The sequence below is a fragment of the Rhamphochromis sp. 'chilingali' genome (genome assembly GCF_963969265.1).
Source record: "Rhamphochromis sp. 'chilingali' genome assembly, chromosome: 1".
Taxonomy (NCBI): Eukaryota; Metazoa; Chordata; class Actinopteri; order Cichliformes; family Cichlidae; genus Rhamphochromis; species Rhamphochromis sp. 'chilingali'.
The window spans coordinates 3,159,755-3,175,000 of record NC_137929.1 but is presented as its reverse complement, the minus strand read 5'-3'; the positions used below and the strand labels follow the sequence as shown (position 1 = coordinate 3,175,000).

General features: G+C 40.0%; 1 protein-coding gene across 1 annotated transcript in view; it reads right to left on the bottom strand.

Annotated features, from left to right (window-relative positions):
- Positions 1–15,246, bottom strand: part of LOC308399569 (protein NLRC3-like) — a gene marked incomplete at its 5' end in the record, with an annotated part of 56,587 nt that overhangs the window by 18,556 nt on the left and 22,785 nt on the right. Inside the window, 2 exons of the mRNA XM_080886921.1 lie at positions 3,136–3,309; positions 12,512–12,685. Of these exons, the coding sequence (XP_080743047.1) occupies positions 3,136–3,309; positions 12,512–12,685 (348 nt within the window). The remainder of the gene's footprint in view (positions 1–3,135; positions 3,310–12,511; positions 12,686–15,246) is intronic.

Genomic DNA, 15,246 nt, shown 5'->3' with positions numbered 1-15,246 from the left:
TTCCTCCCTCAGGCCAAATCTGGCTCGGCTATGCGAGAGGAAACGCTGCCAGGTCTCTAGCAGCAAGGAGTAGGCAAGAGAAGCCATGTTCAGAAGAACAGTTCATTTTCTACAGTGTTCCATTCATGTTCAGAAGAAGGTTATAGAACTGTTAATACAGACATTTCAATCTAAATACAGCAGATATAGAAGACTGAAAGAAAAACACAAGTTCACTGACTAAAAATATCTTATTATTATTTTATTTATGTATTACAGATTGATTTATTTTCTTATTAATTCTTAATTTGTTTATTTCTTTTTCATATTTTGTGTTAAAAAATAAAAATAAAGAGATTTGAGAAGATTGGAATTTTTTAACCATGCCTTTCTTGTGGAAAACCTAATGCGGCCCAGCCTCACCCAGACTCTGCCTGCAGCGGCCCCCAGCTAAATTGAGTTTGAGACCCCTGTCCTACACCATAAATCAGTAAGAGAGGGTACGACCTCTCTCATGGCCCCAAGTGGTGTGTGCATGCCAGAGCATTCTGGAAGGCACACAGAGTCTTTACAGACTACTAAGGATCAAACCTCTATCATCATGCAATCGATTATACAACTAAGCATGTATGAGTAAATATTTTTAAGCATATCCCATATGGAAAAGACTAAAAACTTATATGATGAAAGTCATACTCACGAAAGTGGCCACTTTCTCATTACTTTCATATATTGTTTTAGTAAGTATCGAAAACATACAAGTTTCATTATATAATTTTTCAAGGGATCTTATATCTGTTTTCACTCTTGTATGCTTTTCATACAAGTTTCACACAAGACAGATACAAACTTTATAAGATTTATATATCTTTTCCATATGGGAAATGACAATCAACAATATAAAGCTTACAGCTGGTTTTAATAACAACATTTATTTGTTTCTCAAATGAGAAAGAGCTATCGAGAAACACTCCTAAATCTTGAGTTCTTAACTTTTCCAGTGGGCCAAATTCAACATTATCTGCTAATGCTAAATAGGCTGCCGTTATTAACTAATGCTAATTGGATGTGAATTAGCATTATGCACTAATGCTAACACTTACTTTTTAACAATGTGAGTAGCTAATGCTAACACTATTTCCCTTAACTTTATAACAATGTGAACGGCTAATGCTAACACTCTTTTCCCTAGCAATACAACATCTGAGCTGCTAATGCTGAGTAGGTCGCCATTAGCACCTACGTCTAATTAAAGGCAAATACGCATTAGAACCTAATGCTCATATCGTTTTCCTTTGCTTTATAACAATGTGAGCAGCTACTGCTAAATAGCATTAGCTAATAACAGCAGTCTAATTTAATGTAAGTTAGCCTCATTTGCATTATAACGATGTGAGGAGTTAATGCTAAGTATGCTGCCATTAGCAGCTAATTCTAATTAGGGGTGAATAATTATTACCAGCTAATGCTAATATCGTTTTCTCTTCCCTTTTAACAATGTGAGCAGCTAGTGCTGGGTAGGCTGGTGCTAGCAGCTAATACTAAAGCTAAAGCTAATTTGATGTGAATTAGCATTACATTAGTGAGGAGTTAATGCTAAGTAGACTTCCATTACAGGTAATGCTAATTTTAGGTATTTAGGAATTGGCAGCTAATGCTAATACCATATTTTCTTGCATTATAACAATGTGACCAGCTAATGCTAAGTAGGTTGCCGTTATTAGCTAATACTAATTTGAGGTGAATTAGCATTATCCGCTTATGCTAACAATGTTTTTTCTTACTTTTTAACAATATGAGTAGCTAATCTGAACATTTTTTTTTATTTAATTTTAACTTTTCCCCTGCGATGTGAAGAGGTAATGCTAAATAGCACGCCATTAGTGGCTAATTCTAATTTTAGATGAAAAAGCATTAAAAGCTAATGCTAATACCATATTTTCTTGATTTATATCAATATCAGTAGCTAATGCTAGGTATGTAGCCATCATTAGCTAATGCTAATTTAGGTGAATTAACATCATCCGCTTATGCTAACAATGTGTTTTTTTACTTTTTAACAATACGCCATTAGTGGCCAATTCTAATGTTAGATGAGAAAGCATTAACAGCTAATGCTCATACTGTTTGCTTTGTAAGAATGACAGCAGCTAATGATACGAAGTCTACCGTTGTTAACTAATGTTAATTTGATGTGAATTAGCATTATCCGATAATGGTAACTCTTTTCCCCTGCATTACAACGACGTCAGGAGTTAATGCTAAGTAGGCTGCCATTAGGGGCTAACTCTAATTAGGGGTGAACAATTATTAGCAGCTAATGCTAATACCGTTTTCTCTTTCCTTATAACAACTTGAGCAGCTAATGCTAATTTGATGTGAATTAGCATTATATTAGTGAGCAGTTATTGCTAAGTAGGCTACCATTAGCAGCTAAAGCTAATTTGAGGTGAATAAGCATTAGTAGCTAACGCTAATACCCTTTTCTCTTGTGTTATAATGATGTGAAACGTTAATATTGCTCTCAAACAACAGAATGAGAATGAAATATTGATTCTAACAGGGCCCATAAACAGTATTAGCTTAGCAGCATTAGCTTATCAGAGTTTTCATCATGGTCACATAAATCCTTAGCAGAGCAAAGTGGCCTACTTAGCAATAGCTGCTCAAGTTGTAGAAAGCAAGGGAAAACAGTAATAGCATTAGCTGCTAAATGTGCACTTGAGAACAAATTTATTGTTAATTCAGCTGTGAATGTAGAGTTTGTCATTATTTAAGCTTCCATTTCCAAATGTTAGCTGCTCCTGTCTGCCTCTTTGTCACAAACACAGACTGAAATGATTCACAGCCTTGTTTCATCCTTCTGTCACTGTGGACATACAGCATGGGAAACATACACATGGCTGACACTTTATTAGGTACACTGGTATCTATCTCAGGTACACCTGTGACCTAAATGTTCCTGCAACCAGACTCCTTGGAGACCCCTACATAAATATCCATGAACTATCCAGCTAGACTAGTGTGTCTGTCCCTGAAAATATTCCTGCATGTGTGATTGTTCATGTCTCATCTGCAGGAAACAAACAGGAAGTGAGTGAAGGACACAGGAAATGTTTCCAGCTCTTCCTCCTCTATCAGACATTCTCTCCATACCTGAGAGTGTCCAGTCTCCAGCCTGGATCCTTCAGTCCAGCCGACAGCAGCTTCATTCCTGAGGGACCTGGATGATTGTAGCTCAGGTCCAGCTGTCTCAGATGGGAGGGGTTGGAGCTCAGAGCTGAGGCCAGAGAAGTACAGCCTTCCTCTGTGATCAGACAGCCTGACAGACTGCAGACACACAAAACAACAATCAATCTGTCAACAATCGTTTTCTCTTTGTCACAATAACATCTATCCATCCATACATCCATTCAATGTAACTTTATTTATAAGTGACAATACCCAACAGACAACAACAGTCATCTGAAGCTGTTTAACAGTGTAAGGTAACCGCCTCCACTGTGAGCAGCACTTGCTGATGGTGGGAAGAAGAACTCCCTTTGACACAAAGATCCTCCCAGTGAAAACAGGCTCCAGGAGGAGCATCTACCATGACTGGTTGCAGGGTGAGGGGAAAGAGAAGAACATGAACATCAAGAATGCAGCGAGTGGTAAAATAATAATAATAATAATAATGGATTGGATTTATATAGCGCTTTTCAAGGCACCCAAAGCGCTTTACAATGCCACTATTCAGTCACTCTCACATTCATACACTGGTGGAGGCAGCTACGGTTGTAGCCACAGCTGCCCTGGGGCAGACTGACAGAAGCGAGGCTGCCATATCGCGCCATCGGCCCCTCTGGCCAACACCAGTAGGCAAGTAGGGTAAAGCCCAAGGACACAACGACCAGGACAGAGAGCCCAGGGATCGAACCGGTGACCTTCCGGTTACAGATGCGATTCCCAACCCCCTGAGCCACGGTCGCCCTAAATAAAGATTTGACCTCAGTGTGCTCAGTGTTCCTGTCTATTCCTAACATATTCCTAACACGATAGCTGCACTTTAGAGCTCTAAAACTGGAACTGACACATAAAAATACTGAGAACACAGACTAGCAGCCACTGCATGGCCTCGAGTACGTATGTGGTGCGTTCAAAGAGCATCAGCATAGACATGGTGGGTTCAACAATATAGGACATAATTTCTATGGCGAAAATACTATCAATGAATGAGCCATAACATTTTAGCCATGTAAACATGTTATCAGTGGGCTTTCCAACAACTTGCATTGATCATTAAAGGATAAAATACGTGAGTCGAGGTCACTACGAGCCATGCGAGGGTCAAACATGGCAGAGAACCTTCCAGCAGCATCTTGGTTTATAATCCGCCTTTGGATCATCAGTTTAGGAGATGAAGGATCCAAGTAAAATAACAAGTTAAAAAATATGCAGCTATGGTCACTCACATGGACATCCTCCACACTTACATCATGTATATTTAAACCCAGGGAGAAAACAAGATCCAGTGTGTGACCCTTTGTATGTGTGGGGCCAGAAACATGCTGCCTAAAGTTAAAAGACTCAGTGACAGTGATGAGCTCAGCAGCAGTGTTACAGGATGCTTCATCAATATGACGGCTCAAATCTCCCAACCTTCTCCAATGAAATGATGGATGTCAGAAGGTCATTAAATTCAGTTAGAAAGACCCCATCAGGTAGAATAAAATACAATAACTGGTTTTTAGAGAACTGACCATCATCTGTGACTCAAATGCAGAAAAGGAGTCCGAGGTCATCAGACTGCATGTGAATCTGTCCTGGTAAACAACAGCGAGTCCTCCACCACGTCCTAAAAGACGTGGAGTTCAGATGACGGAGCAGCCAGCCGGGCAGATTTCATTCAAGTGGACATAATCAATGTTCCCTCTAAGCTGCGCACGGGCGCAATCCGCTGACACGCTCTCTGCACACAGAGTATCTGCATTGCGCACAAAAAGATATCTAACAGGCTGTGAGGCTCCTGAACTCTCTGCCCCCCTCTCACGGACAATAACCATATCCAACTTCTTAATAGCAATGAACTGGTCTGCATTGGTGCATCATATCTTTATTCTCTTCCCCCTCCTGCCCCCCCCTCCTTCTTAAATAGATAACTATCATATCTGATATCATATCTCACAGTACAATAATATTGAATGGGTTGCATTGTTGTACTTTGTCATGTTTCTCAGGTCTTTGTCTGATTTTCTACGAACATTACTTGTCATGTTCTCATGTTGTTGCTAAGGATTGTCTTATTGCATTGGAGTCACACTGGGTTAAATATGTACACTTGGGTTTTAAGGGGTATTTATTATTTTCTTCTTTTTTTTTGGGTTGTATGGAAGCCCCAAACGCAATTTCATTGTTCTTGACAATGACAATAAATAAATAAATACTAAATACTAACCTGAATTGAAATTAAAATAAATACGTTAACAATTCTGCTTTGCAGTGTTAGTCAGTGACTGGCTGCTCCAGTATTTAGAACGATGCCGCCTTATCCCATAGTCCAGCCAATGATTCACATTCGTATATACGCAGCTAATCAACGTCGCTGACGGGCTATGACAGCGTCCTCATGTGCCGACACCGGTGTTTTGGTTGATGTAGAGTGAAGCCACGTTAATGACAACGTGATCCAGTGATCCAAGGGACCGCTCAGGGAGTTTGTGTGTTCGCTCAGACACATGAAACATTAGAGGGAACATTGGACATAATTCTTATTTTGCTGCCACGTCTCAGTCAGACACATGAAATCTAGAGACTCTTTAATAAAGAGATCGCTTAGAATAAATGATTTGTTTGTTATGGAGCGAACGTTAAGCGGGGCCAACCGAGTTGATGACGGTCGATCTGCAAAATCAACAGCTGACTGCAGCGGCACTTGAAATAAAGACAATGCAGACCTGTGGACCTGCTGGGCAGGGCAGCGACTCCAGAGCTGGGGGAAGCAATGATCGATGAGCAGACATAGCTGTTATCAATAAAAACAGTGAACGTTTGACGGACACACCGTGAGAAAAACTGCTTCTGAGCCACAGAGCCCAGGTCCCAGTCACCGGCGTAACATATTAACTAAATGTCAGGAGAGGAAGTGGACGCAGGCACCAGGATTCTCCCCACAGCCAAGAAGCTAGCCTCTGGTAGCTTCTCAGTTTCACCTGGACGTCGGCCCTCGTTCCCCTTTTCCATCTCTTGAGGGTGAAAGTCCTGCGGGTTGTGAAGAGTAGCACACCAGGGGAGGAAGAGTTTTTCTGTTCAGCTGTTACAGTAGCTCTCCACTGAATCTTTGATGTTAAACCCTTTAAGACCTACCATAGAACCAAGTCTGCCAGAGCTTATCTTTAGATTTTTACATGCTGTAGTGCAGACCTTCCCAAACTGTGGTGCCCGCCCCCTAGGGGGGGGCGCAGAGCCATGGCAGGGGGGGCGCGGTATGAAAAGGGGGGGGAACAAAACGCTTGAACACTGCTAGCACGGCGCCCACAGAAACGCAAAGCAGGAGATGAAGCATCGCTGAATATGTTTCCAAACCAACTTCATTCTAAGCCAAAGACTAGAAAACATGGTGAAGCAAATCTGCCCTTTGGCTTCACCTGCACAGGTGCTGAGGTAGGTCCCTGCGTCGGGAGCAGCGCTGGGCTCTTCCAATCATGGACAAACAGGATCCCACATTCTTAATTTTTAGTTCACAAACACTTGTTGTAGTGACTAACTACTCCTGACATTTTGGAGATGTTTGCTCTTTATAGAGTAAAGTTACAGCGGGATACAAATAACATCAGGCTGATCCTGCCACGATTTGTTCCCTCGATTCAAATCACAGACAAACAGGATCCCACAGCTGTTTATGTTTTTGAACCCATTTTGCACAGAGAGGCATTTTTTGAAAATGTATTGACAGCAATGTTGATTAGTATTACAGAAGAAGAAAAAACAACTACCCGTGACGCCTTTGTAAATGGAGGGACAGTAACTGCGTGTGAAACCTGCAGATACTCAGAGTAACAGTATTTTGTCTCTGTCTGCCATTCTGCAATTCATCTCACATAAACAATAACGTGACGTGAAAAAAGGCGCAACCTTTGACGTTGCCAGATGAACTCTGTATTCCTCGTCCGCAAAAAAGGAGTTTTAAAAAAAATCTCAGTTTTTGGTGATTTGAAACACTGTTTGGATGAAACAGCTGCGTTTTCAAAAATACCAGTGTAGGTGCGGACGTAGCGTAAAAGATTTAGTAGTTTATTTTCTTACTACCTGTAATTTATTGCAGATTACTTGTATTTGCTTAATTGTTTACTAAATGTTTGAGGTGTGAAATAAACCGCAATGGAGCAAAATATGGGCGTGTGTGGTTGGAGGATGTGTTAGTGCGTGTGCGTGCTGTTCACGCGCCGGGGGGGAGGCGAACGTTTTTCGTGTAAAACAAAGGGGGGCCCAGCAAAAAAAGTTTGGGAACCACTGCTGTAGTGCCATTTTGGGGAGCAGTTCAAGTTGCTATACATCAATACAACCGTTATAGCCCAAATTTTAATAATATGTATGCATTCAGTCCATAGTAACTACATATACATATATACATATACAGCAAAAAGTGCAATAAACTAGAACAAATTGAAAATTGTTTTGTTTTGTATTTTTACATATATTTGTAGTTGGAGAAATTTAAGAGGTTTATCCCTCAAAACGGAAGAACTAAAAAAGTTGCACAAAATAGTTTCCAACCACAGGAAATGTAATTTGAGTGTATCCATAGTTGTATTTTTGAGATACACCAAATTGTATATACTGCATGAAAAACTAAAATAAATACTACCATGTGAATTTGCAAGAAAAACTTCAGTGCATCAAAATAAACTATTTCCAACTGTGTAATTTGAGTTCTAAGCCTCCCAGAAACTATACTGAAAGGGTAAACTCAAACATGACTTTTAAAAACACCAGTGTAGGCTTCAAGGTAAAAAAAAACAAACAAACAAACAACTAGAATTTTCGCAAAAACGACGTCACTTCAGGTTTCGGGCAGGTAATGGCGGACATACGATAGTTTGGGCTGACATCTATTCCAACGTAGGAAGTGCTATGAACATCTGATCGGATTGGCAAAGCGTGTTTCTGGAATATTACTTTTTTGTTGCTGCAAGTGCTTTTCATGCAACTTTTGCAAAGCTATGTGTGGAAGGAAACGGTGACCTAGGATAAGCTGGATACATAAGATGTAAGTACAACTCCGGTTTCACATGCAAAAATAAAAATTATTGCACTAGCTTGTGTGGTTGCCAATCTACAGGCATTTAAAAATAGTTACGCAAAACTGAGCGTTCCCACTCTGACCGGCCTTAAAGGGTTAACAGTATCTCCCAATCATAATTTAAAGCAGCAGAAATTAAGTCAGAACTCAAAAGAGCAAAAATGACATTACAAAAAATGATTGACGACAGTGAAAAACTACATTGTTGCCTCCAGCAAGCTGCAGCGGCGGCAAAGCCAAACACAGGCGCCATCTTGTTTGACAGAAGAACGTAGCACACAGCAGCTACAAGCATAGAGTGCACCACTATTGTTCAAATGGAAGAAATAGAAAACACTCAATAAATCCTTCCACAGCTGAAACTAATGTAGACAATGTCAGGGGAGGAAGTCAAACTGAACTTATGACACCAAGCACGATAACTACCAAAATAATGCAGGAAAAGTAAACTAAGAAACCCTAAAGCAACTAAACAGAGCAGCTAGCAATAAACAAGAAGTGTAAACTATAAAAACATAGAAGCTAAATGCTAACATGGCTAACACTATCATCACTGTATGTAGCCCGACTCTTCTCACAGCAACATACAACTGTCATGGCTAGACATCTCACTGATTGGCTCATGTTAGCTTGTGAAAATATAACGTCCCAGCAGTACTAGCTGTTTTATATACTGTTTAAAATAAGCTAAATGTGCTTATAATGTGTAAATAAAGGCTGAAGCAGCTAGCACTGTTAGCATCAGCACCAAGCCCTGTTACATTTGTACACTGTTAGAGCAATGGCTCCAATCTACAGCCTTTAAAATAATGATTAAAATGCTGTGATTGCAGCCATTCCCCAACTCTCTGTGAATGGTTCTCATGGCTATTGATCAGTGGGCTTTGATCAGTGGGCTTTGATCAGTGGGCTTTGATCAATGGTCATGAGAATTTGCATAATTATGATTAAGGAACTGACCTCCCAGCCCATTGTTCCTTCAGTGGGCTGGTTTCAGTCATTATGCAAATGTACTGTTTATAAGATTGAAACCTGCAGTCAGCCGAGATTGAAGAAGTCACCTGGATGATGATGAAACATTTCTCCCACAAAACGCTACGTCCAGATGAACAGAATCAACTTTTGGAGATTTACTTACCTGGATGATTATTGGTTATTGGTAACTTTATTGTCCCTAATGGGAAATTGATTTGCAGTATGTCCGTACAAACAAACAAACAAACAGGCAACCAACACATCACATACACACTCCAAAATAATATAATATAATATAAGCCTGAGAAAACAACCTAGATTTTTCATCAAAAAAGTACAATGTGCAATGGCAACAACACATATGGTTCAGTGTTATTAACTATGATAATAGCAGTAGGTACAAAAGACAATCTATGTCTCTTTGTCTTCACTGCAGGCACTTTATAACGACGACCTGATGGAAGCAGTTGAAAATCATTAAAGAGAGGATGATCTGAACACAACATGACAGAGGTCGCCTTCCTCAGCACCTGCCTGTTATAAAAGTCCACAAGCTGGACCTGAGACCTCCCTGAAATCTTACCAGCCACTTTAACCAGGTTGTTAAGTCTGGTCTTATTATTCAGAGACATATTACCGTACCAAGCAATGATACAGAAAGTTAAAACAGATTCAATAAAACTTTTATAAAAAAAGAGTCATCATTGCAGATGAAACATTGAAACCTCTCAACCTCCTTAAAAAGTCTTTGTTGAACCTTTTTCACTGTAGCAGCAAGATGTAACTCAAAGCACAGAGCTTTATCAAGAACAACCCCCAAATACTTATAACTGTCCACCAGTTCAATGGCTGCACATTTACCACTGTTAGCGCAGGATGAGGGGATGTCTCCCTGAAGTCAATAACCATGTCCTTGGTTTTCAAGGTGCTGATCATTAAGAAGGACTGATCACACCACGAAACAAACTCATCCACAACAGGCCCATGGGAATCCTCTTCACCATGAAGGAGGCTTACAATGACTGTGTCATCTGCGTATTTAATGAAATGCCTGTTGGCCTGTGTACTGCGACAGTCATTAGTGTACAAAATATACAGTAGAGGAGAGAGACAACAACCTTGCGGTGAGCCAGTGGAAGAGTTCAGCTGTTTGGAAAAACAGCCGTTCACTCTCACACACTGAGATCTGTCAGTTAAAAAGGTTAAAACCCAACCAACGAGATTAAGATCAAGTGTAAACTGGTTAAGAAGTTTATCAGCTAAAAGATGTGGCTGGATAGTATTAAAAGCTGAAGAAAAATCAATAAATAAGAGCTGAGCATGAGCTTTGGCGCCATCAAGATGGCGATAAAGGAAGTTCAACAGAGTGACCACTGCATCATCAACACGTCTACGAGGCCTGTATGCAAATTGTAGAGGGTCTATAAGCTTCTCTACTTGCTAACTGAGAGTCTGAACTAAAACCAGGAAGACTTATCTTATTACAGTCACTGTAACGGTGACCAGTCATGTGTTTCATGCCTGCCCAGGCCACCCTTAAGTTATTGCTACCCATCTCCGCCTCTACCTTATCCTTGTATTTTACTTTGGCTTTTTTAATTTCTGATCTGATCTCCTTCCTAATTTCTCTAACTTTCAAGATATTCCCTTCAATAAAAGCTTTTTTCCTTTCGTGAATCAGCCTCATAAGACCTTTTGAAGACCATGGTTTGTTATTAGGAAAAAAATGGAGATGGTGTCAGTCGCATTCTTAGGATTCGCTTTAGGGTGGATGTAAACAATGGTGACGTTGATCTGTGGGAATTCCCTCGGCAGATAAAACGGCCTCAAAGACACAGAGAGGAGCTCAATGTCAGGCAGACACACTTGTCTACGAACGGTCACATTTTTACACCATTTCTGATTTATATACAAACACACTCCTCCTTGAGATTTCTGGGTAGCTCCGGGGTCTCGATCCAAACGTATGGGAAACCCGAAGCCATTTAGTTCCAGAGAACAATCAGGGTCAGAGTCCTTGAGCCAAGTCTCTGTGAATGCCATTAGACATGTATCCCTGTAGCCACGCAAGTGTGCGACATTCAAATGCAGTTCATCCAATTTACTCCTCAGAGACTGCACATTAGCCAGGATTATTGATGGTAAAGGAATGACTCCAAACAACCGTCAGGATTGCCAATAAAATCATGCGAAATAAAAAACCCATCTTCGTTAAAAGAAGTTCCACAAAGCACAAGCCGATGCTATAGAATTTCCTCAGGCAAAAAAATATATATATAAAGGAATAAAAGAATGAAATAAAATAAGTTAAAACACTGACACTGACAGAGAGAGACAACCTGCTGGTCGCCACAAGAGCAGCGCCCCTCTTTCTAGTCTAGTCTAGACTGAGAATGCATCAAGACCACTCACTCACCCTTCCCTCCTGCCTCTCAGCTGCTGAAACTCACAGTTTGTTACCACGGAAGAGTCACTCCTTCATCTGAGATGAAGCCTGATAGTCTGACTGATGCAATATAACATTCAGTCTACACTTTGTTTTTGTGCAAAGATGATAAAGAGGAAATACTAATAACATAAACAAAAATAAATGTCCAATTTAGAAATCTTATTCTTTTTTGCTCTATAAAATAGTTGTTTTTATTTTTCAGTCACTCATCGTAGCAGTAGGATTTACATGAAAATAAAAACAAATTAAGTTTGAGAGAAAAAGTACATTTTTGGCACTCTCTGGGCAACTGACTCAGAGACTCAAATGACTTAAAAAACCCGATTCATTTTGGTGAGTGACTCATTTAAACTCGATTCGGTAAAAAGAATCAAATTTACCATCACTAATACAAATCCCTTTGGAGAAAACAGCTTTAAAATATGTATTGTTAAATTCCAGATGTTTCTTTGCAAGGAAAACTCAGACACTGAAACAATACCACCAGTAACCTCCTACATATGGAAATGTGGTGTCATTAAAGACATAATAATTTCATTAATACCCAATATCCAGCAAAATATGTAATTTGAACATTTTGTTCCTAACGAAATCAAATGTATATATTGTAGAAGATTAGCCAAATTTATGTAAAATGGCCAGTACATGAATTAAAAAAATAAATAAATAAACAAAATCGTATGACTGTGACAAATTTTACACAGTAATTCAGTCTAATAATCCACTCAAATATAAATATAAGTTTAGCTAAAAGCTCTATAGATAAGTCAATCAATAATATAATTCACATTTTAAATGATCATATGTGTTAACGTTTGAATCCTGACCTGAGAGTTTCCACTGCACACTGTGAACTCTTTAGTCCAGCAGACAGAAGCTTCACTCCTGAATCCTGCAGGTCAGAGTTACTCAGGTCCAGCTCTCTCAGACTGGAGGACTGGGAGCTGAGGACTGAGCACAGAGCTTCACAGCTTCTCTCTGACAGGTTACAGCCACCCAGTCTGAAAAACAAAAGATAATCTATAATACTTATGTAAAGTTTGTTATTATATTACATGCCATCTTTTTATTTTTGATGAAACCTTAACATACTAAGATACAACATCATATGGATGAACTTGAATAAAATGTTTTTTTTTAATTATATCTTTATTTGGATTGGACAAGAAAAAACCATCTGCATAGCAGTATATGAATAACATGGGAACAAAGTCCTTCCAGGTTTTAGATTAAGTCCAGGAGAGCAAATGATAAACAAAGTGATCAGCGGGTGCATATTAACCTCCACTAGCTATTACTAGGACAGTTGCTCGCATGCTCTCCCAAAGGAGATATATAGAACACATTACATGGAACTATAAACACAAACTGGGAGGGGTGCCCATGCTGCAATCATTGTGAAGAAATAAGTAAATAAACAAGCAATAGTAATAGAAGTAAATGTAAAAAACAAACAAACAAAAAACAACCAAGTAATAGTGAGATCAAGTGAAGTCAGCCCTCGTGGGGGTGATGAATTGGATCCAATTGTTCCAAATTTGGTAGAATTTGGCTTTTTGATTTCTTAACAGATATGTAAGTTTTTCCATCCTAAATATCTCTAAAATGATCCCAAACCAGTCGTCTAGGGTAGGCTGGGCTGGGCTTAACCATCTTCTAGTAATTGTTTTTTTACTTGCCACCAAGAGTAATTGCACCAACTTAATCTCACTCCTACATTCCAGAAAGGGGACCAAACCCATGTATAAAACCTTAAAATCTAAAGGTATTTGAACGTTAAAGACTGCACTTAAGGAGACCTGAACGTTTTTTAACTTGGGACAGTCCCAAAAGACATGAAAATGGTTAGCAACAGTCGAGCCGCATTGTCTCCAGCATTGCATATAAGCCCCTTTGTACCTCTCCTGATATGGAGTCTTGAAGTACCTAATAATATTCTTCCAGCCATGTTCCTTCCAGCTCATAGAACTGGACGTGGACCACTGGCAGTACAAAACATTTTCCCACTCCCCCACAGAAATAGCAATCCCTGATTCCCTTTCCCATTTATCCTTAGTGTATAAAGTATTATCCTTGCTGGCACTAGAGAGGGCTTTGTATAGTTTAGAAATAGATTTAGTAGGGGTCATGGTTGTGGCATTTTTCAGGATGAGGAAAAAATGCGACTCAGCATCATTGAAGTCGGACAGTTTGCATTCATGATCAATATATGATCTCAGCTGTAAGTTTCTATGAAAGTTGTATTTTGTCAGGTTGTGATCGTCCCGTAAGGCCTCAAATCTGAGCACAATATTTCTATGAGTAAGAGAGAGGAATGTCGTAAGGCCATAGGATATCCATGCTTCAAAGTTAGAGTCATGTCTGTTTGGAATAAAATCCGAGTCGAAAGCAACCCACCTGAAGATTTTTAGCATTTTGTGTATCCCACAGATGTTGATTACCTTCTGCCAAACTTGGAGGGTGTGGGTTAACCAGGGGTTCCCCAGCTTTTCCAGCCGGCACATTAGACCCTTATCTGCCATTACAGCTTGTAGGGGGAATCGGTCCAACAGGCTGGACTCCAGTTCCTTCCACCTAGCCGTGTATGTTTTGTTACACCAATATAAGAGGGGGGTTATTTGAGCGACATAATAGTAATTCCTGAGGCAGGGGAGACCCAGTCCTTCCTTTTCCTTGGGGAGCTGGAGGGTAGCATATTTAATCCTTGGCTTTCGGCCCTGCCAGATAAATCTGGAGATCCATTTGTCCCACTCAATAAATTGGTAATCGCTCACTTCTATTGGCAAGTTTCTAAAAAGATAAAGCAGTCTGGGGAGCGTGTCCATCTTGATTGCGGTTACCCGGGAGCTGAGACGCATAAAGGGGACCAGATTCCATCTGTGCAAATCAGCTTTTATACTTGCAGATATTGGCTCGTAGTTTGCCTGAAAGAGCAGCGAGAGGTCCGCAGTCAAATATATTCCCAGGTACTTAATTTTCTCATTATCCCGATTTACTGTAAATTTGAGTAGAGATGTGTAATATTCTCCTAATGTTGTCAGTTGTTTGTCTATAGTGAATGAAACCAGTCTGATCTAAATCGATGAGGTCAGGTACCAACTTCTCCAGTCTACGAGCAAGAATAGAAGTAAATAGTTTGTAATCCAAGTTAAGGACACTGATTGGTCGATAGTTTCCACATTCTCGTTTATCTTTCCCCTCTTTTGGGATAATTGAAATAGTTGCCTCCCTCCAGGAGGGTGGGATTTCTCCCTCCTGTAGGATGTAGTTAAATGACTTCAGCAATGTGGGGACTAGATCTGCCCTCAGGGTGCGATACCACTGAGAACTGAACCCGTCCGGCCCAACTGCCTTACCTGGTTTTAATCTGGAAAAAGCATTAATTTCTTCCACTAAAATGGGATGTGTTAGAAGCTCATTTTTGAGAGACGGGAGTGAAGGTAATTCTAGAGAGCTAAGAAAGGCATCAGTACAATTCTCCTCCGTAGCATTGGGCTGTGAGTACAGCTCCCTAAAGAAGGTCTCAAAACATTTCTGAATGTCTTCTAATTTTGATTCCAGA